Source organism: Capricornis sumatraensis, chromosome 1 (assembly GCF_032405125.1).
Source record: "Capricornis sumatraensis isolate serow.1 chromosome 1, serow.2, whole genome shotgun sequence".
In the NCBI taxonomy this organism is placed as follows: domain Eukaryota; kingdom Metazoa; phylum Chordata; class Mammalia; order Artiodactyla; family Bovidae; genus Capricornis; species Capricornis sumatraensis.
Window position 1 is genome coordinate 36,692,493 of NC_091069.1, and position 21,602 is coordinate 36,714,094.

Here is a 21,602-nt window from a genome sequence, read left to right on the forward strand (position 1 = left end):
CGACTGAGCAACTGAACAACAACAATCCATTATTTAGAATAGGACCTTTTACCTTTGACTTTACAGAAGTCCAATTCCTCATTAAGAAAATATATAAATGAATGGTGTTATACTCATATAAAGGAATACAACACAGCAAATTAAGAAAAAGAAAGACTGAATGTTGGCACACAAAATGACTGATGAATCCTACATAAATCATGCTGGTTAAGAAAAGTCAGACATAAAATAATATATACTATATGATTCCATTTACATGAAGTTCAAAAATAGGCAAAACTCATTGATATGGATGATAAGGATGGTTATCTTGCTTAGGGGTTGAATACAGACTGCAAGAAGACAGGTGGGAACTTTCTGGGGATGCTAGAAATGTTCCGTATCTTCATCTGGGTGATAATTATGTGGATGCTGTACATGTGAATTATCATCAAGCTGTACACAAGATCAATACACTCAATCCACTTTGTTTGTCATCCCTCAATTGAAAAACAAATCATTTTCTGATGCTAAAACACAGGTCCTATGTCCCACTACCAGAGATCCATTTCCAGAAAAGTTTGAAATTGAGCAAACTGATTTCAATGAAACAACCTCACTTTAGGAACCTTGGGGAGGGGCTTTACAAACACTTTTCAATGCTTCTGAGCTGTTAACTGAACCTTATGGCCTGCATCAAAGTCTGGGCTGTTACATAGCTGCTCTGAATGCCAAAGGTTGGGGGAACTACATATGGATGAAGTAGAATCTTAGCACCTGTCATGATTCTTATATATTCATTTTTCTACTGCCTTATATATTTATTTCTGAATAATCTAGAGTAGAGCCTTCCACATAGGTTATCTCATACAATGCAACAGCAACTCTGTGAGGTAGTCAAGACAAGATCTGTGTTATTTCCTTTAGGAAAACAAAACCCAGAGGCTTAAGGTTTTTAAGGGATTGCACAAGATTTCAAATCCAATGAAAGCTAATATCATAAAAGGATCTAGGCCTCCAAGCTCCTAATCCAGTGTTCTATTCACCAAAAAAATATTTATTTTAATTATGTGGGCTGAGAATGTAAAAAAGATCTACAAAGAAGTTCTACCCATGCCCAAGTTCACAAATCCATATTCTGATGAAAACTGAGTAAAATATAAATGAGAGAAAAAACCATAACCAATGGTTTAAATTTTCCTTCTGATTTCCTTTGGTTATTTGCCTGATTTCCTTTAAGCTTGCCTAGATTTGCTTTGTTTTACTTTCATACCTACCCTTTAGCCTTTTCCTTACTCAAGGGAATTCAGACTACCTACCTCTTCATGCACCTGCTGTCACTTAGCCAGAAAGGGATGATTCAAGGAACAAAGTCTCTTAATTAACCATGTGGTTAGGTGTATCTGCCTCAAAGGAGCTCTCTTTCTGACATGTTCTTGGGCTTCCCACTTTCTGGAATGTCTATGTTATATCACCAAATGGATTTGATAAAATTTCCCTGGGAAAGGGCCTAAGCTAAGAACAGGTCTGCTGAAAAAATAATCACAATATTTGCTGAAGAAAAAAAAAAAAAACCTATTCTGAGAAATCTGGCTCACCCAAAAATATATTGGGTACCTCCCATGCCCTTACTATCTCACCACCAGGCCAACACTTGCTTTGAACTGCTCTAATCTCACACCTTGACTGTGTGAAATAACCCAGGTAATCACTAGGTTAAAAAGCACTGGGCATACCCTAGATTGGAGGAAAAAGCAAAGGTTCTAAGAAAGAAGGCATTCACAGGGCTCCTTACTAGCTATTTGCTATTCTCTCTACATAACGCCTGGACCTATAACCATCCTCACCAAAACTCACGTTCAACTACTCTCAAGCAGAGATGATATCCATGTGCATCTTTTGGAGGCAGCAGCTCATCTACAGCTCACAAAAAAACACCATCTATAAAATGCAGTGTGGATGCTCAACAACTTATTTTAGGTTAAGATAATTTCCTAAGAAATTAGGAATGTGGTTCACTGGAGAAGGGAATGGCAAACCACTTCAGTATTCTTGCCTTGAGAAGCCCATGAACAGTATGAAAAATCAAAATGATATGATACTGAGACAGGAAATCCCCAGGTGGGTAGGTGCCCAATATGCTACTGGAGATCAGTGGAGAAATAATTCCAGAAAGAATGAAGGGATGGAGCCAAAACAAAAACAATACCCAGTTGTGGATGTGACTGGTAATAGAAGCAAGGTCAGATGCTGTAAACAGCAATACTGCATAGGAACCTGGAATGTTAGGTCCATGAATCAAGGCAAATTGGAAGTGGTCAAACAGGAGATGGTTAAGAGTGAACGTCAACATTCTAGGAATCAGCGAACTAAAATGGACTGGAATGGGTGAATTTAACACAGATGAACATTATATCTACTACTGAGGGCAGGAATCCCTTAGAAGAAATGGAGTAGCCATCATGGTCAACAAAAGAGTCCAAAATGCAGTACTTGGATGCAATCTCAAAACGACAGAATGATCTCTGTTCGTTTCCAAGGCAAACCATTCACTATCACAGTAATCCAAGTCTATGCCCCAACCAGTAACACTGAAGAAGCTGAACGGTTTTATGAAGACCTACAAGATCTTTTAGAACTAACACCCAAAAAAGATGTCCTTTTCATTATAGGGGACTGGAATACAAAAGTAGAAGTCAAGGAACACCTGGAGTAGCAGGCAAATTTGGCCTTGGAGTACAGAATGAAGCAGGGCAAAGGCTAATAAGAGTTTTGCCAAGAGAACACACTGGTCATAGCAAGCAACCTCTTCCAACAACACAAGAGAAGACTCTACACATGGACATCACCAGATGGTCAAAACTGAAATCAGACTGATTATATTCTTTGCAGCCAAAGACGGAGAAGCTCTATACAGTCAGCAAAAACGAGACCCGGAGCTGATTGTGGCTCAGATCATGAATTTCTTATTGCCAAATTCAGACTTAAATTGAAGAAAGTAGGGAAAACCACTAAACCATTCAGGTATGACCTAAATCAAATCTCTTACGATTATACAGTGGAAATGAGAAATAGATTTAAGGGACTAGATCTGATAGATAGAATGCCTGATTAACTATGGAAGGAGGTTTGTGACACTGTACAGGAGACAGGGATCAAGACCATCCCCATGGAAAAGAAACACAAAAAAGCATAGTGGCTGTCTGAGGAGGCCTTACAAATAGCTGTGAAAAGAAGCAAAGCGAAAAGCAAAGGAGAAAAGGAAAGATATAAGCATCTGAATGTAGCGTTCCAAAGAATAGCAAGAAGAGATAAGAAAGCCTTCATCAGCGATCAATGCAAAGAAATAGAGGAAAACAACAGAATGGGAAAGACTAGAGATCTCTTCAAGAAAATTAGAGAATCCAAGGGAACATTTCATGCAAAGATGGGCTCAATAAAGGACAGAAATGGTATGGACCTAACAGAAGCAGAAGATAGTAAGAAGAGGTGGCAAGAATACACAAAAGAACTATACAAAAAATATCTTCACGACCCAGATAATCACAATGGTGTGATCACTCACCTAGAACCAGACATCCTGGAATGTGAAGTCAAGTGGGCCTTAGAAAGCATCACTATGAACAAAGCTAGTGGAGGTGATGGAATTCCAGTGGAGCTATTTCAAACCCTGAAAGATGGTGCTGTGAAAGTGCTGCACTCAATATGCCAGCAAATCTGGAAAACTCAGCAGTGGCCACAGGACTGGAAAAGGTCAGTTTTCATTCCAATCCCAAAGAAAGGCAATGCCAAAGAATGCTCAAAGTACTGCACAATTGCACTCATCTCACACACTAGTAAAGTAATTTCCCTAATTTTCCAAGCCAGGCTTCAGTAATACGTGAACCGTGAACTTCCTGATGTTCAAGCTGGTTTTAGAAAAGGCAGAGGAACCAGAGATCAAATTGCCAACATCCGCTGGATCATCGATAAAGCAAGAGAGTTCCAGAAAAACATCTATTTCTGCTTTATTGACTATGCCAAAGCCTTTGACTGTGTGGATCACAATAAACTGTGGAAAATTCTGAAAGAGCTGGGAATCTCAGACCACCTGACCTGCCTCTTGGGAAACCTATACTCAGGTCAGGAAGCAACAGTTAGAACTCCACATGGGACAACAGACTGGTTCCAAATAGGAAAGGGAGTATATCAAGGCTGTATATTGTCACCCTGCTTATTTAACTAATATGCAGAGTACATCATGAGAAACGCTGGGCTGGAAGAAGCAAAGCTGGAATCAAGATTGCTGGGAGAAATATCAATAAACTCAGATATGAAGATGACACCACCCTTATGGCAGAAAGTGAAGAGGAACTAAAAAGCCTCTTGATGAAAGTGAAAGAGGAGAGTGAAAAAGTTACTTAAAGCTCAACATTCAGAAAACGAAGATCATGGCATCTGGTCTCATCACTTCATGGGAAATAGATGGGGAAACAGTAGAAACAGTGTCAGACTTTATTTTTTGGGGCTCCAAAATCACTGCAGATGGTGACTGCTGCCATGAAATGAAAAGACAGTTGCTCCTTGGAAGGAAAGTTATGACCAACCTAGATAGCATATTAAAAAGCAGAGCCGTTACTTTGCCAACAAAGGTCCTTCTAGTCAAGGCTATGCTTTTTCCAGTGGTCATGTGTGGATATGAAAGTTGGACTATAAAGAAAGCTGAGTGCCGAAGAATAATTGATGCTTTTTAACTGTGGTGTTGGAGAAGAGTCCCTTGGACTGCAAGAAGATCCAACCAGTCCATTCTAAAGGAGATCAGTCTTGGGTGTTCTTTGGAAGGAATGATGCTAAAGCTGAAACTCCAGTACTTTGTCCACGTCATGCAAGGAGTTGACTTACTGGAAAAGGCCCTGATGCTGGGAAGGATTGGGCGCAGGAGGAGAAGGGGACGGCAGTGGATGAGATGGCTGGATGGCATCACTGACTTGATAGACATGAGTCTGAGTGAACTCCAGGAGCTGGTGATGGACAGGGAGGCCTGGCGTGCTGCAATTCATGGGGTCACAAAGAGTCGGACACGACTGAGCGACTGAACTGAACTGAACTGAATTTCCTAAGACAGCCTCCCATTCAAGTCCCTGGGCTATGTGTCTCCATGGAATTTCAAAGATTTAATTGCTTTTCATGGGCTCATGTCTATTAACCACTTAGGATTTTGCATTTCCTCATGGCATCTGGTCCCATCACTTCATGGCAAATAGATGGGGAAACAGTGGAAACAGTGGCAGACTTCTTTTGGGGGGGGGGAGCTGCAAAATCACTGCAGATGGTGACTGCAGCCGTGAAATTAAAAGATGCTTGCTCCTTGGATGGAAAGTTATGACCAATCTAGACAGTATATTAAAAAGCAGAGACATTACTTTGCCAACAAAGGTCCTTCTAGTCAAGGCTATGGTTTTTCCAGTAGTCACGTATGGATGTGAGAGTTGGATTATAAAGAAAGCTGAGTGCCGAAGAATTGATGCTTTTGAACTGTGGTGTTGGAGAAGACTTTTGAGAGTCCCCTGGACTGCAAGGAGGTCTAACCAATCCATCTTAAAGGAGATCAGTCCTGGGTGTTCTTTGGAGGGACTGATGTTGAAGCTGAAACTCCAATACTTTGGCCACCTGATGTGCAGAGCTGACTCATTTGAAACGACCCTGATGCTGGGAAAGATTGAGGGCAGGAGGAGAAGGGGACGACAGAGGATGAGATGGTTGGATGGCATCACCAACACAATGGACATGGGTTTGGGTTGACTCCCAGAGTTGGTGATGGACAGGGAGGCCTGGCGTCCTGTGGTTCATGGGGTTGCAAAGAGTCGGACACGACTGACCCACTGAACTGAACTGAACTGCATCTGACAATGGGGGGATTCCCTGGTGGCTCAGATGGAAAAGAATCCATCTAATGTGGGAGACCTGGGCTTGATCCCTGGGTTGGAAAATCCCCTGGAGGAAGGCAAAGAAACCCACTCCAGTATTCCTGCCTGGAGAATCCCCATGGACAGAGGTGCCTGCGGGCTACAGCCCATGGCATCAAAAAGAGTGGGACATGGCTGAGCGACTAAGCACAGTACACATCTGACAATGAATGATGAGGCTAGAAATGTACAGGAAGGGCACAGCTCTAGCTAATTACAGTAAAGGAGTTGCCAGCATGTCTATGGCCATGGTAAGGCCTGGACTGCACAGATCACTCTGAGGGAAGATCCACCATCTGAAAACTATTGCTCTTAATGCCTCTATCTTTTTCTTTCTCAGCATTTGTTTCCTTACTTTCACAAAGTTAAGACTTTGTTTATTTCTAAACAAACAAAAAAAAGGATTGGACTGTAAATATGCCACTTGATTCTCTGGACTGAATCCAAGGTCAAAAGGCATATAAGAGGATAATAGTTGATAGGAATAAAGTAAATGCCACCCCTCAACGCCTCTTTTCATCTACATTTCTGGCAAAGACAGGTCTTCCGTGATGGAACAATAGAAACTGTCATCCTGGTCACTCCCCGTTTCCTCCGGATCTCACCTCTCATCTCTTAGGAGTTAGAAGTTAGTTGTATGGGGAACACACAGTATCACAATTGCTGCCAGGGCTGCCACGTATTGCCACACACGAGGACTGCACAACTCCAGATGGCACCATTCAAATAGGCTAAAATGTATATGGAACCCTTGTAATTGCAGAGTGCACGACCAGATGCTGGAGTGTTGCTGCTTCTAGGAAAAAAATATAATTGTTCATATTGATGGAGCAGTTTATGATGTTTCAGGTTTTGGATTAAGATTTACATGTGCTGTGCTTCGTCGCTCAGTCGTGTCTGACTCTTTGAGACCCCATGGACTGCAGCCCGCCTGTCCATGGGGATTCTTCAGGCAAGAATATTGGAGTGGGTTGCCATGCCCTCCTCCAGGGGATCTTCCCAATCCGGGGATTGAACCCAGGTCTCCTACACTGCAGGCAGAGTCTTTACCAACTGAGCCATCAGGAAAGCCCTAAGATTTACATACATCACCTAATTTAATATTCAGGACATGATCTTGAGATAGGAACTGTTTACTATAACCATTTTCAAATGATCAAACCAGGCCTTAAAGATTTTAAGAAATGTTTCCAAGTCATGGCTATTGCCCACCAAATATTTATTGTATGACCTTCTGAAAAAGATAATGTAAAGCTTTTTGTCTATTTACATGTCTGGGTTATTTGTAGTATGCACCTTGAAATGATTCCCTTAGTGGAAAGAGCTCTGATTTAAAGGCAGGATATGTGGTCCCAGTCAGTACTCTAAAACATCCTTTAGCAAGTCATAACCTTTCAACATATAAATGAAAGTTTCCAGGTCTAAAACCTTCTACCTAAATGACCTTGAAACAATGTTATCAAACTTCTGGATTCCAATTACTCTACTTACAAAATAAAGCAAATATTTGCCCTTCCTACTGTATGATTGGTAAAAATGACAAATGTTAAAATGATTTATAATTATAAAGTCCCACACAACTGTAATAGGATGTTAATAATGATTATTTTAAAAAGCAAAATATCCTTTCCAAATCAGGCTGGGCAAATTTCTATGAAGTGTTGTCAGGTAGTAATCCTGAGAGTGGCAATAGGCTGCAACTTTTGCTCACACAACTCCTTCTTTTCTTCTCCCCACAGGCCAGTCCCTCTTTACCTTCTGTAGACAAACTGCCTTATAAAAGCTTTCATTTTTATTAATGATACTACTCTCCTCCCACATTCCACAGAAAACCTCCCATGAACCTTCTTTCTCTTTTGTAAATTTGTGAAAGGATCAATAGGATTTAGAAGAAGCACATTTTTCAAATAGCTGTATATATTCTCAGCATTTCAAAAGGTTTTCAGTAGCCAGTAAGAGTTCACCAAATCTAGAACTGATCTCATCTTCTCAAGATCCAAGTACCTTTTGTCTGGCCCAGTGACTTGATGCCACACATGTGAATAAATATATCTTTAATGCATAGTGCTGGGTGAGTGTGACTCCCCCTACTGAATATACAAAAACCCCAGAGAACACTCTGTTTAATCTAGGGACAAAGAAGAATAAACTCATTAATTTCAAAATAGTGTTTTCAAGATACCAACAATGTTCTTGCAAGCACTTCCCACAAACTTCAGAGATACATATGCAATTATTTTCTCTTCCCCCTGGCAACATCAAAACCCAGACGCTCTCCAGAACTGCATCCCAAAAAACCCAACTCCTGACGCTGTTCTCCATCCCAGCTCTCCTGACTTCTGCAGCTTCGCAACACTGGAAAATATAGAACTGATTAATTATGAATGCTGTGGCTTGTCTGACCCACATCTCACCTTACTCTTTTGCTCCTTTGGAATTCCAGTCCATAGTCAGAGGAATATCAATTTCAGAAAATAAGGTTTCCCTGATATCTAACCTGAAGTTTCCTTCTGCAAGTCTCATCCTATTACTTCTGTGGGCCACACTAAATAACTCTTCCCCTTCACTGCCACTCTCCCTCTTCAGAAATTTGTAGATTGTTACCATGGCTTCCCCTTCATCACCACTTAGACCAGCCATATATATTTAATTTTTTTCATCTTTTGTCATAAATCAGTCCATTCCACTCTTAAATCAGCTCTCTGCTCTTCTCTGGACTAACTCCAACTCTCCCAATTCACCTCCAATAACTGATATCCCTTCTGGGAGCTCCAATTTACTTTCTATCTTCCTTCCCTCTCTTTGCCCTTTCCAGAAATGAAATAGGAAGGGACTAACAGATATGTGAGGTCAAGGGTCAGGAATATTGCATTGTATATCCTACTCTAAATTGCTTAGGCCTCTCCATAGTACATATACAGTCCCAAGTCATATATCCCCTTTCCTGGAATGAGAAGGCAGGTATTAACAGTGAAACAAGCCCTCTTATCCCACAGATCATTATCCTCTAGGCTTCTGCCTGAAGGACGGCAGAAGCTAGATGTCAAGACATTTACACAACAGGTTACAAAGTAGAGCTATGGGCAATGTGGTAGCCTCCAGGCAGACATCATTTTTGAGGTTTGGGGTATCCCAAGATAGTTTACACCATTTGTATAGCCCCAGTAACTCTCTGTACCTCTTTTCAATGAATGGGTGTTCTGGGGAACTACTTCAGACTTTTCATATGTTGATCCCATTTATGAATTCACAATAACCGTCAAAGAAACACCATTAACATGGCATGCATTATAAAGTCTCTCAGACATCCTTTTGTTCTCTCAGATAGCCCAAACTGCAAGTGATATGAAGGTATTGCTTTGTTCTAACTAGGTGCTTTTCTATTTCTTACCACATTGCTAGTCATAGTCTGCTCAGGTTTGGTAGCCTACCTTTAGTCTGAGACAAATGGGCTACCCCAGGCCCCTCAAAACAAGGCTTGGCAGAAGACCCATCCTCTCCACTTTCTTCCCCACAGACAGCCCCACCAGCAAGACCATCCCCCTCTAGATTAGACCATCAGTTACTCAGGCAGAAACAGGGAGAAATTTACTGAGCTGTGCCTATTCTTCACTTAACTAAAGATCCTATGTCACAGAAGAGTTAAATGCCTTTTCTGTAAGTCAGAGTCTATATAAAGAACAAATCCATTTCCTCAAACATGATAAATAGCAAAATTAGTCCAAGTGTGACTAATTGTTCCAAGTGTGAGAACCTAAACTTCAATTTTGATACAAGAAAATTTGATACAAGAAAATGAATGAAACCACAATAATATATATTGTCCCAAACATAAAACATGATACAGAAGGGTGTGCCCAGTCCCTCCACAGGAAGCCTGCAGTAGAGACTGTATCTAAATGAGGCTGGGGAAGCAGTGATAAGGCGAGAAGCTAGTCCTGCATGGCCAGCTGCCTAACTGCAGACAGCATATGTCTCAGAGCAGAAGAGTCCAGTCTGTTCCAAGTGTGATCACCACAAGGCCTGAAGTGCTTTTCAATAAGCTGTCTGTCTCTCTGGAGGTCATGGGGAGCTCATCCAGTTACACTTAGTGTCTTATTTGATCCCATCAATAATCATTTGATCCCAATACTGCTGAAAAATGCTTGGCTAAAATTTCTAGCCTTTTAATGGCAGAATCCTGGCTCTTTCTAAAACTAGCATTGCTAGACGTGTCAAATGATGCATAAGGGCTTCGTCCTGCTGCCAAATGGACTGTGTTGCTGAGGGAGGATTTGGGATGTTCACTGTGCTTCCCTATAGCCAGTAGCAGAGCAGCTCCCAGAGCACACTAATCTCTAGATGAAACTCCCTCACTCAGCAGCTCCAACTCCTCATCTAATGTTTGACTGGAGTATATTCTTCAAAAGCATTAAGTATGTGACTCTCCAGAGGCACCAGTGATAACTTCAAGCAACCTGCTTGTTTATAATAGGTAAGTTCAGAGCTGTAGAAAGGACCCCTTTGCCTGTATCATCAGCATCTAGACTGCTAGGGCCTGCCTATATAACAAGAAATGATAGGAAAGTTTCAGAGATGCTCAGAGACAGAAAGTGGGAGAAAATCTGCATTCCCAGAGAAGTAATTTTTATATCCATTACACAAACATTAGGCACTAAAAGAGAATGCCGCATGTATAAACCACGGAAGCCGAGACAACATTAAAGCACAGCTGTTCTTTCCAAAAGTATCTGCAGCGAGGCAACAGTACTGGTCTCTACCTCAGTTCACAGAAAGCACTACCAAATTCATCAGATCCTGACTCTTGCCACAGGCTAGTATAAATTCCAACACTGAATATAAAGGGGTCATTTTAGGTGTCAATACCACTAGTGCTAATGCTGAAATATGCATCCAGACTCAACTCATTCATGTTTTCCATGGGGATCACATATTGGTATATTTTCTCTGCAATGACTGGGAAACCTCAGCTTCAGAATATCCCTTCACGAGACTACTGGGTATATGTGGGAGTGTGTGTGTGTGTGTGTGTGTGTGTGTGTGTGTGTGTGTGTGTGTGTGTGTTGGGATAAGCATGGGGGATACTTGTAGCTCTATATTAGGCTGTTTTTCAATGCTTTCCATCCAATTAATACAGAGACATTAGTAACCAGTGGAGCATGAGAATTTCATTTATTTCTGACAACAGGAATGATAGAAAAGATGCCGGGTTTTACTCAATGAAATTAGTGTAGGCATTTAAAAGGCATGCTTTCTCTTCTATGCTTTCTCATTCATTTACATTTTATATTTTATTCACAAGCCTTTCCCCAATGGTCTTACAAAAGAAACATCCATTCAAAACCACCTGGTTTTCCCAGTCAAAGGATATTATGAGAAGAGTTAGAAGTAAGTGCCTAAATATACAACCCCAACTCAGTGAATATAGGAAGAAAATGAGCGTAAATGAAATATAAACCTCATTTCAGGAGTCTCCAGCAGTGAGATCTGCAGAGAAATGGGCCTTCCAAAAACAGGCATTCAGATTTGCTAACACAGATACTCAAGCTAAGAACTGCAGTGAAGGAACTGGGAGAGGGAGAGAAAGGGAAATCAACTACTGTCCCTGGCTTCAGAGTGACTCCCCCAGAGGAAAATAATCTTGGCTGCTTTGCTCCCTCTCTCCACATCTCCCTCCCTTTCCCTGTCGCCTGTCCCTTAGTTCCTCTGGGGCTCTCCCAATACATCTGAGAGGAAGAACAAGAGTCTATGAGTGGACAGGAACTGGGGTTAGGTGGAGAGCAGAATGAATTAGTGAAGAAGAGGCCATTCCTAGGTAAGACAACATTTGAAGAGGATAGCTGGGTGGGATTCAATAATAAGTAGTTCTATATTCCCTGAGAAAGTGTATCACATTCCCTAAACTTGTGGAGGCCAGGAAGAGTAACAAAGGGAAAAGAATAAAGGTAACAGTTGAGATCTAGAACTAAGCTCTCAGAATGCAAAAGTAATAGAGGGATTTCAACTATCCTAGGAGCCCCAAATAAAGGACATCCAATCTTGGCTGCAACCCTGTGTTTGTCAGTAGAAAGAGTCATTCTATCAAGAACAGGAAACTTTTTCCCCCCTGACTTGGTTGCTGAGAAGGAAGGGAGAGTCCCTTGGGGAGTGACTGCGTTCAAGGAGTAAATATAGTCTAACTGGTAAAGGCGATTTGAGGGAGAAAAAAGAGCTAAGAACCATGGGCTGAGGTTTTGGAAATCGGGGTTAGTTGACAATGGCTGTAAATTGATGTGTTAAAACAACAACAAAAACAAAAACAAATCCCAAACCACTCAAGCGGGAGCTGCTCACCGGTCCCAAAGATCTGGAAGAGAAGGCGGGGCTGGGAGGCTCGGATCGCGGCGGACAGTCTTCCCTCTCTACCCACTTCCGACACCTTCTTCTCCGGCATCAGGCGGATCCTCAGCCGCCCTTCGCCGTGTCGAATCCACCAGCTGAACAGATCAGTAAGGTTAAACTGAAGCAGCCCCGCAGTCGCCTCCTCTGGAGGCCCGATGCAGCCCTCTAGGATCGCCTCCTCTCCAAGCTCCAGCACCAGCTGCTTGGCGCGCCGAAGCTTGCGAATTGAGCCTCCCTTCAGCACCCTGGACAGCGTCCGTGCCTGAGCCGGGGTGGGAGAGCTGGAGCCTGCTATCCACGAGACCCCGGGTGGTGGCCCCACCAGCCTAAGCAGTGGGGCGCAGTCGAGAGCCAGCGAACCGCGCGCCTCCAGCCGGCCAGCCCTCGGCTCCGAGGGAGACGGCGGCGGCAGCAGCAGGTCCCGGGCGTAGACGCGAAAAAGCGAGGGCACCACAAAGTCCACCGCCAGGCTCTTCCTCTGCAGACGCGAGTAGCTAAGCGGCTCCCGGGGCTGCAGGGCCGGCCCCATGGCCGGAGAGCCCATGCGCTGGCCGGTCTCGATCCCAGTCCCGGAGCCTGAGGCTGCCGGTGAAAGCAGCAGCAATATCAGCAGCCACAGAAGCCCTATGGCTCCCATCCCGCCAAAGGATGACTGTTTATGCTAGAGCTCCGACTCCTCGGGATCCAGCCTCACCCTCCGCTCCCCCCTCAGATGAGAAGGGGTTCCTAACAGTCGTTGGTCCTGACAGGCTCCTTCCACCAGATATCGGGGGACTGTCCGTGCACTAGATTTCCTTTCCTCCAACTGCAAGGAGGAGAGCAGGAATCTCAATAAAACGGGGCTGGAAGCTCAGGGGCATGTCAAGAGACCCTGAAGCGCGAAGGGCTCAGCAGCTGGGACCCTATGCCTCTCGCGCGCCGCGCAAAATGCCGCGCCCCCGTCCGTTGATCGCCGCGCTTTGGAATGAGACTACTATGGTTGACGGGAGATGGCAATTAGGTACCGTCCTCTCCTGCCCCTCGCGGCCTGAGCTGTGGTCTGTCCACTCTTGAGCGGCCTCCAACCCTCTGCAACTTTTGTGCCGGGAACGGTGGCTCCGAGCTGGTATTTGGTGTCCCGGCCACCTCCTGAGCTGCTTTCGGCTCTTCTGACCTCCTCTTCCGCGTCTAGCAGGGAAACGAGGGCACCAGCTGTTTTCTCGCGCACCCTCCTGCGACCCTCCGCATCGGGAGGTCTTTGGTCTGCACTACTAGCTGAACTTCTGGACCTGAAACGAGCCGTCTCGCTGCGGAGCAGAGGCTCAGGCCGCCGCCGCGCAAGTTTACACCGTCCTTGCTATCCTCCCGCGTCTGGTCTCAGAGTTCTCGGGCACCAAAGCGGCCCCAGCGGCAGAAGGGAGTGAAAGCATTCAGGGACCAAAAGCCCGAAATCTTGCTGCCCCCTCCTCACTCATCGGCAGCTCCTGCGGCTTCAGTGACTGGGCAGAAGGTGGCCGGAAGTCGCCTCTGTGCCCCGCGACCCTCTGGGCTGCGGCAGCCAGGGTGCCAGCTGCTACTGCCGCTGCAGCCCCGGGAGCCGCTCTATCGCATCTGCCTGGTGGCCCGCCACTTGCAGCTGGCGGAGCCGCGAGCGCGCGCCGAGAAGGGGGCCGGGCCGAGGCGGGGGCGGGGTTCGAATACCAACTCCTCACCGCGGCTGGGCCCACGCAGCCCCGCCCCGCCCCGCTAGCCTGCCAGCCAATGGTGCGGCGAGGTCGACTTCTTATGCAAATCTGCAGAGCCCCCCCCCCCCCCCGCTTTCATTGAGAAAAGCACAGAGCCCGCCCTACCCTCCCTCCACCCCTCTTCCCTCTCTCGCTCCACCTCTGCCAGATGCCCTGCCCTATGTCGCTTCTGTTGTGAACAGGATCGTGTATTAGATAAACAGTAGGACTGGAAGAGGCCTTTGTAATCAAGCATTCTAATTTAGCATTTAAGGCAAGTAAACGAATCCGACTTAGGAAAAGCAGTTCTGGAATAAAACTGAAGGCCAGGGGAGGGGAGAAGGGAGGTGCAGCGTGACACTGCCAACTCTGGGCTTGGATTAGGGCCCTTAGACAGAGTTTTCTCTGACTCTTCCATTATTTGAACGAATTCCTGGGGAACCTGGTGATCCCACCATCCACACAGGATAAAATGGTGCGGAGGTCGGAGGGGAGCATTTTGGGGGGCTTAAGGGGGAGGGTGGAAGTGGCTTGCGATCTTGCAGAGTTGCGATTCAGCTACAATAAATATTTCAGACCGCAGTCACAGCGTGTTTTCTCAGAATGGTGCTTAAATATGTGTTACTTCCTTTACTCTCTGCAAGGTAAATATTTTAAACTCTAGTTTTTGAGGAAACTTGAGTCACAGAGATCTTTACTGATTTTCCTAGGATCACAGAGTCCTACGTGCCTCCCGAGCTCTTACTCATGCCTCTTAACCACTGCTCTTAATCATACCCTTCTATGAGTAACAGGCTAAGAAGTATAGAAGTGACTTAGCTAGAAAGAATGATCTGGCATTCATGTTCACAGTCCTGGGAGTGACAGACAGTTCAAAACTGCAGGCCATTTCTAGAGCCCTGTGAAGTCAGGGCTGTATCTCCAGTCTCTCTTCATCTCTCTTGAGCAGCTATCACAGAACCTGGATAATGGCTGTGTTTATAACAAGTGGTTCACTGGAATCGCAGACAAACTACAATCTTTGATGCACACAGTGGAGCTGATTCTCCCTCACTGAGCAACAAAGAATGACCTGACTTATCGAAGAAATGATGCTCCTACCTTGGTGGAGCAAGAGGAGGTAGAAAAGGGAAGAGGAAGGGAAGGGTATGAAGGTTAATAGCTTCCTAGTATGTGAGCATATATGTTTTGATCTTCCTCATACTTCACTGGCATGCACACTAGTGAGAGAATAGTTTTCTATGTGACATATTAAAAAGACTAAAACACCGGTCCTTTCATTCCCCATCGCAGCCCTTCCTTATTTCTCTGTTTAATTCTGTCCAAAGTCAAACTGACTCCAGGCATTTGTTAGTAACTAAGAATCCGCTACAATCAACAGCCACTAGGGGGCTGCAGAGACTTTCAACTTAAGATATCTGCCAGGGTTGAACATTTTCCCAGGTAATCACCAGGATCACTGCCACTTTTGCACCTAGTGAACACAAGGTCTCAATTCTCATGCTTTTATAAATTTTCTCCAATATCCCCAAAAGAAGGACAAGTGCTTCTCTGTATAGATTAAATCACAATGAATCCAAAAAATTTTCCCTTTTTGTTAAATAATTTAGAAAAAAGAGGCAGAAGTGAATATTGATAGTCTATCAGTCACATATGAGGCATGTATGTATATGCATATACATATGCATCTGTGTGTGTGTGTGTGTGTGTATCACATCACACAGTGGCCTTTTCAGAAAAGGTATGTATTATTATTTCCATTACAGAGACAAAACAACTAAGGCTCAAAACCACTAAGGCTCAGAGAGGCAAAATAATTTGCCCAAGGTCAAACAGCAAATAAATAAGAGTTGGAATTCAAACCAGTGATTTTTTTCCCTCCAAAATTAACACATTTCACTGAGATAAATTTGGCCTCTTGCTCATGTATACAGTTATAATTTTGCCACTTCTCCCCTATGTCATTAGCTTCCCCAGTGGCACAGTGGTAAAGAATCCATCCGCCAATGCAGGAGATGCAGGAGTCATGGGTTCAATCCCTGGGTCAGGAAGATCCCCTGGAGGAGGAAATGGCAAACCATTCCAGTATTCTTACCTGGGAAATCCCATGGACAAAGGAGCCTGGTGGGCTACAGTTTGTGGGTAGCATAGAGTTGGACACGACTGAGCAAGCACATCTATTCTAGCTTATATCATTTCCATCTAGAGCACAGCAGATGGAAAAGAGCAATTAAAAACAAGTGGGGGAAAACAGAGATAGAAAGATTTAAAATGTGGCAGCAATGATTACTAACATGGTCTGATGCAACGTATTATGGACCAGCATATTTCAAAATAAGGGGCTTCCCTTGTGGTTCAGATGGTAAAGCGTCTGCCTACAATGCAGGAGACCCAGATTCGAGCCCTGGGTTGGGAAGTTCCCCTGGAGAAGGAAATGGCAACCCACTCCAGTATTCTTGCCTGGAAAATCCCATGGACAGAGGAGCCCAGTAGGCTACCGTCCATGTGGTCACAAAGAGTCAGATACAAATAATTTTCATGTATTATCTCATTTAGGAATCACACTAACACTATGAGGGGAAGTAATAATATCTCTATTTTACAGATCACAAATGGAAGCTCAGAGAGGGTAAATTCCCAACAACAGACTACTAAAGGTAACAAAATTTGTTACAGAATTTGAACCTGGATATCTGACTAACAAGTCCATGGTATCAAATCCTGGATGACCTCACAAGACAGAAAATGGAGTATGGTGGAATAGACTGAGATGGACAGAGGTGAACAAGGGAAAAACTGAAAACTCAACTCAAAAAGAGAGATACAAGGTGTGGGAGTTACAGTGAGAGCGGACAGGAGACAATGGAAGCCATGAAGACATTTGATAAGACGGGCTGCTCTGGGTCACCTTGCTGATGACTTGGGCACTTAAGTTGAGGAGGGAGGAAAGCGAGATCATGAAGGAAGAAAGGAAAGGGCCAAGATGGACACTGAAAGCACCAAGACCCTCCTCTGGAAATTCCCAGTTTCTGGTAATGGTAAAGTGAGTAACACTGAAAAGGAGGGGTTTGAGTTCTCTATAAGAAAAGCAGTAATAAAAACAGCATTTCAAATCCAGGCAGTGTGACATACCACCTCAAAACTGGAAAATCTGATTGAGACCTACAGAGTTAAGTCAGGTATTCAGTTGGTCAAAAAGAAGGGGGAAAAAGAAGGAGAAGAGAGGGGGAAGGAAAAGAGCAGGAGGAGCAAGCGAAGGAAAAGAAAGTAGGAGAAAAATCATACGTTGAGCTGAAGCTAGTCATTAGAAGATGCTTACTGCTAAGACATTTGGAAACTCACAACCAGAGTTATCTTACCCTGGGACAAGAGCAGGGAGTGTGATCTAGGAAAAACATTCAAATGAATGTGAATTTGTATTCAGGAAACCAGATTTTAATCACCATCTTGCTTCTCAGAGGCTCTATGAATCTTGGGGAATTCCTTGATTTCTCTTGGCTAATACATCAAACTAGAAGAAGAACCAGGTATAGCTTTAAGACACTGACCACTCTGAATTCTGTGTGAGATTCTCCAAGTGGCCAAAAGGTCTCATCCAAGACTGAGGACCAGAGCTGAGGTGTCTCAGACGGTAAAGAATTTGTCTGTAATGCAGGAGACCTGGGCTTGATCCTTGGGTTGGGAAGATCCCCCGGAGAAGATAATGGCAATCCACTTCAGTATTCTTACCTGGAGAATCGCATGGACAGAGGGCCTGGCAGGCTACAGTCCACGGGGTCACAAAGAGTCAGACACAACTGAGCAACTAACACACACAGAGAAACAGAAAATGAACTTCCAAGGGAACCAAGGAAAGAGTTTGAACCTAATGCTGAAAAGAGGAAAAATAAAGATTTATTTCCAAAAATGTATCTCTGCTAGTAAATAGAGTTCAGTTCTGAAACTATATCTGCAATTACTGACCAGTCATACATATTTTCTAATAATCATCATACTAAGAGAAAAGTAGTTAGAAATATTAATTCAATCATTATTTACTAAGCACCTACTATTTGCTTGGCTTTACATGGGGTGCCAAGGAGAGATACTATGATGAATAAAACAGACAAAGTTCCTATTAGCATGAGGTCTTGATAAAAATTAAGTGAAAAAATCAAGAATGCAAAACTGAATTCATGCCTATGCTATACCTAAGCAAAAATTACAAATATAAAACAAAAAAAAAGTGGAGGAAAACATAAATAGATTTATTTATAAATAAACTTATTGGGCATGGCAAATTATGGGTGATTTTTTTTCTTTTTACAACTACCCTTTAACAGTTTTGTATAATAAATAATAATAGAATTTAACTCTCATAAAGAAAATATATCAGTCAGGATAGCTAGGTTATACTGTTATAACAACAACTACAACAAAAATCTCACTAATGATGACATATAATCTCATAATCCATATCTGTTTCAGGTCAGCAGAGAGCTCTGATTGTCATAATCAGATTCAGGCTATGGAGGAGCTATTATTGTCAACTTGGAGGGTTTTGAACGAAAAAATTTCAACCTGGAAATGTCACATCCTTTTTACTCATGACTCTGGCTGGAAACAACCATATGGACCTCTTCTGTCATGAGAAAGTCCACACGGTGGAGAGTCAGAAATATCCAGCAAACAGCCTCAGTGATGTCCAAGGAAAACCTGTTGAAGTGTTGCCTTAGATGACTCAGACCAGGTAGGGTCTAGAAGACTGGTGTTACCCAGAGAAAATATGATCTTAATTTGCTTGAGATCCACAGCCAACAGGAGAGCCCAGCCACATGAGGCCACACGGCCTCTCACTGTGTCCATATGTCATTGTGGAACAACAGAAAAGCTTGGTCTGCTCTCATCCTCACAAGGCATGATATAAGAGGCTGCACAGACACAATAAAAGCCCTTCTCAAACACCAGAGAGTGACAGCTCTCTCCCAGAAACTATAAACAATCTCACATTTACTGAAAAGAGAAGAAACAACAGGAGAAATCAAAGCAAACAGTTCACTACTATGTATTTCACAGCAATCCCCGTGTTGGCTTAAGCACAGTACATTAGGGAAGAAGGCCCTGTTGGAAGGAGCTATTACTACAACTGCATGTGTTGGTCTTATCACCTGCTGTTGGCCTAATATTTTCTTGTCTTTTTAAATATCCTTTTTGGCCAGGGAAGATGAAAGTAAAACTTTTTGGGTAATTTGATTATCAATGCAGTCCTTTTAGAAAACCTTTCAGGGGCTCCAAATCAACACAGTATCCATTCCATCTAGTTTTTTCTGACTTTCAGCCAACACAGGTTAGTGTCCTGGCCTGTGACTTTTAGCGACATCAAGAAGCTGCCTTTGGTATCTTAGAGCCTAATCACATCTCTGTGACAGATCAGATCAATCATAGGCAGATCAATCTCTGAGCAATAGATTACATCTAACTGACCTGCTCCAGCTGTCAGTCCTATCTGATTCATCACTTCACATCTGCATTGTCTTGCTTGGTCTTCTCTCCCTGACTTTCTTCCTTATTCAGACCCAGGGGTGACTAAACACCTTTGACTGAGCCCTACCCAGATGGAGAGACAAATTTTGGTTCTACTTAGGAGGAAGGGGGCCACAAAGAATGAGATGGTTGGATGGCATCACCAGCTCAATAGACCTAAGTTTGAGCAAACTCCAGGAGATAGTGAAAGACAGGGAAGCCTGTTGTGCTACAGTCCACAGGTGGCAAAGTGTCTGACAGGACTTAGCGACTGAATAACAACAAGAAGAATCTTAATGGCTTAGCTCAGATGGCTTATCATCAATTGCCTTTCATGCTAATCACTTTGAATCCTATTCAAATAACTGCTTTTTTTGTCTTGTCCAGTGACCAAGCCACACCTTATTCCTAATTTCTTAAAGGGCTAAGCTTAGCCTGTTGTTATAGGACTCTCCCCCTAATCAATACCCTCCCTCTGAAATCCTCTCTCCACTCACTGGCTTCTCTGAGCCAGTCTCTTGCCAGCCCAACTGTGTGTATACTAGTTCTCAGTTTTGTCTCCCATGGATGTGAACTAGAGATGCTATCTTCCTCTATTTCCCCCTTCTTCTGATTGGACCCACAACCAAGAGTAAGCATCGCTTATTACTATGGGACACAGGTCATGACCATGGTTGATTAGAAAAGAAGTGAACACCTGACTCCAGAGAGGCCCATCCTCAGGCTGGGTGGAGCCAATCACCTCTCCTCTCCAACTAGGAAGCAGACTATGTGCAACTGACGTGTGAATCATTAACAGTGGGGCATCAGAATGCCCCCTAAAAACTGATGGTTTCCAACAGGTCTTAAATGAACATCTCACTTAGAAAATTTGGGATGGACTCTGCTCCTGACAAATCAAACTAAGACAAGCTGGGACACTGCTCTTTCTCTCCCACTAGTGCTTCCCGGCACTAACTCCTTACAGAGATCCTACCTAGACACTGCTCTCTAAGCACAGGTGTACCTGACCCCAACACTACTCACCTTGCTATCCATACCTGACCTAGGTCTGCCCTCTTCCTGCTTCCTCTATTTTCCAAAGCCTGCTGAAGCTGGGCAAGTCTCACCGGCAGCCCACCTGAGTTATGGTCACAGGTAAAGACAAGAAGCCCTGCAGATGGACAGGCTTATCTACACACTGTCTACTGCTCTCACGCACCACATCAGGGCCACTTTGAAAAGTGGTCTTTGAACACCCAGGAGACCCACAGGCAACTCCTGTGGTTAGAGTCAAAGGTGGTGAGAAGCGGCAGCACTAGTGAACTGCTTTTAAATTGGTCTTTAAGCAAGAGAGTAAAGCAGCTCAGCCCATTAAGGAACCCTCACTCAGAAGCTGTCCCACTGACATGCTTCCCAGGGCCTTAAGGGACTCCACTAACGAACCTCCAGCAGCTACACCAGTTACTTCCCTGCAAGTCACACCACATCAAGGCGAGTTTGCAGGGACATGAATGCGTGCCTGGCCCATTGAGGGAGCCCATCTGGTGAGTTTAGCTTATATTTTCAGCAGCATGACATAATGAAGGAAGCTCCTTCGAGGGAAGCAAAGCATTTTTCCAACTTGTCTCTCCACTTCTTTAGAGCAGTGAGTTTCAAAGCCTGATGAATGCAAGAGGTCTCCCTTCCTTCAGGGAATGATGAGCTGTTCTGTAGACTTTCATCATGACATGGGACTCTGCGGTACTTAGTAACAAACTGAGTTATCAAGGTTATTAAATGTTGGCGTTCATAAACTAAAAATGGCTCATTATTAGAGTTTGCGGGGGAGTTTAATTCAGTATCCACTAAAAAGTGAGTACACTTTGCAAAGCCTGGCCCCATTTCCCAACTCCAGCTAACTATGAGTGCAATGCCTTAGAGGAAACTGTACTCCAATAATCTTCAGGAAGTCGGCTTTCTTATCACCAGGTACTCAGCGCCACTGTGAACTGCACTGAATGCAAACAATACTCCAGGTGATTCTACTAGCATCAAGATTACCACACTGTTGCGAGCTGGTGAGGTTTTCAAGAGCTGCTACTTTTAATTTTTCAAAATATGAATTGTTGCT

The 21,602-nt window shown here is 43.8% G+C and overlaps 1 protein-coding gene across 1 annotated transcript in view; it reads right to left on the reverse strand.

Moving 5' to 3' along the window:
* Positions 1–12,942, reverse strand: part of ALK (ALK receptor tyrosine kinase) — a 734,717-nt gene extending 721,775 nt beyond the window's left edge. The window contains exon 1 of the mRNA XM_068966737.1: positions 12,258–12,942. Within this exon, the coding sequence (XP_068822838.1) occupies positions 12,258–12,942 (685 nt within the window). The remainder of the gene's footprint in view (positions 1–12,257) is intronic.
* Positions 12,943–21,602: the final 8,660 nt, after the last annotated feature.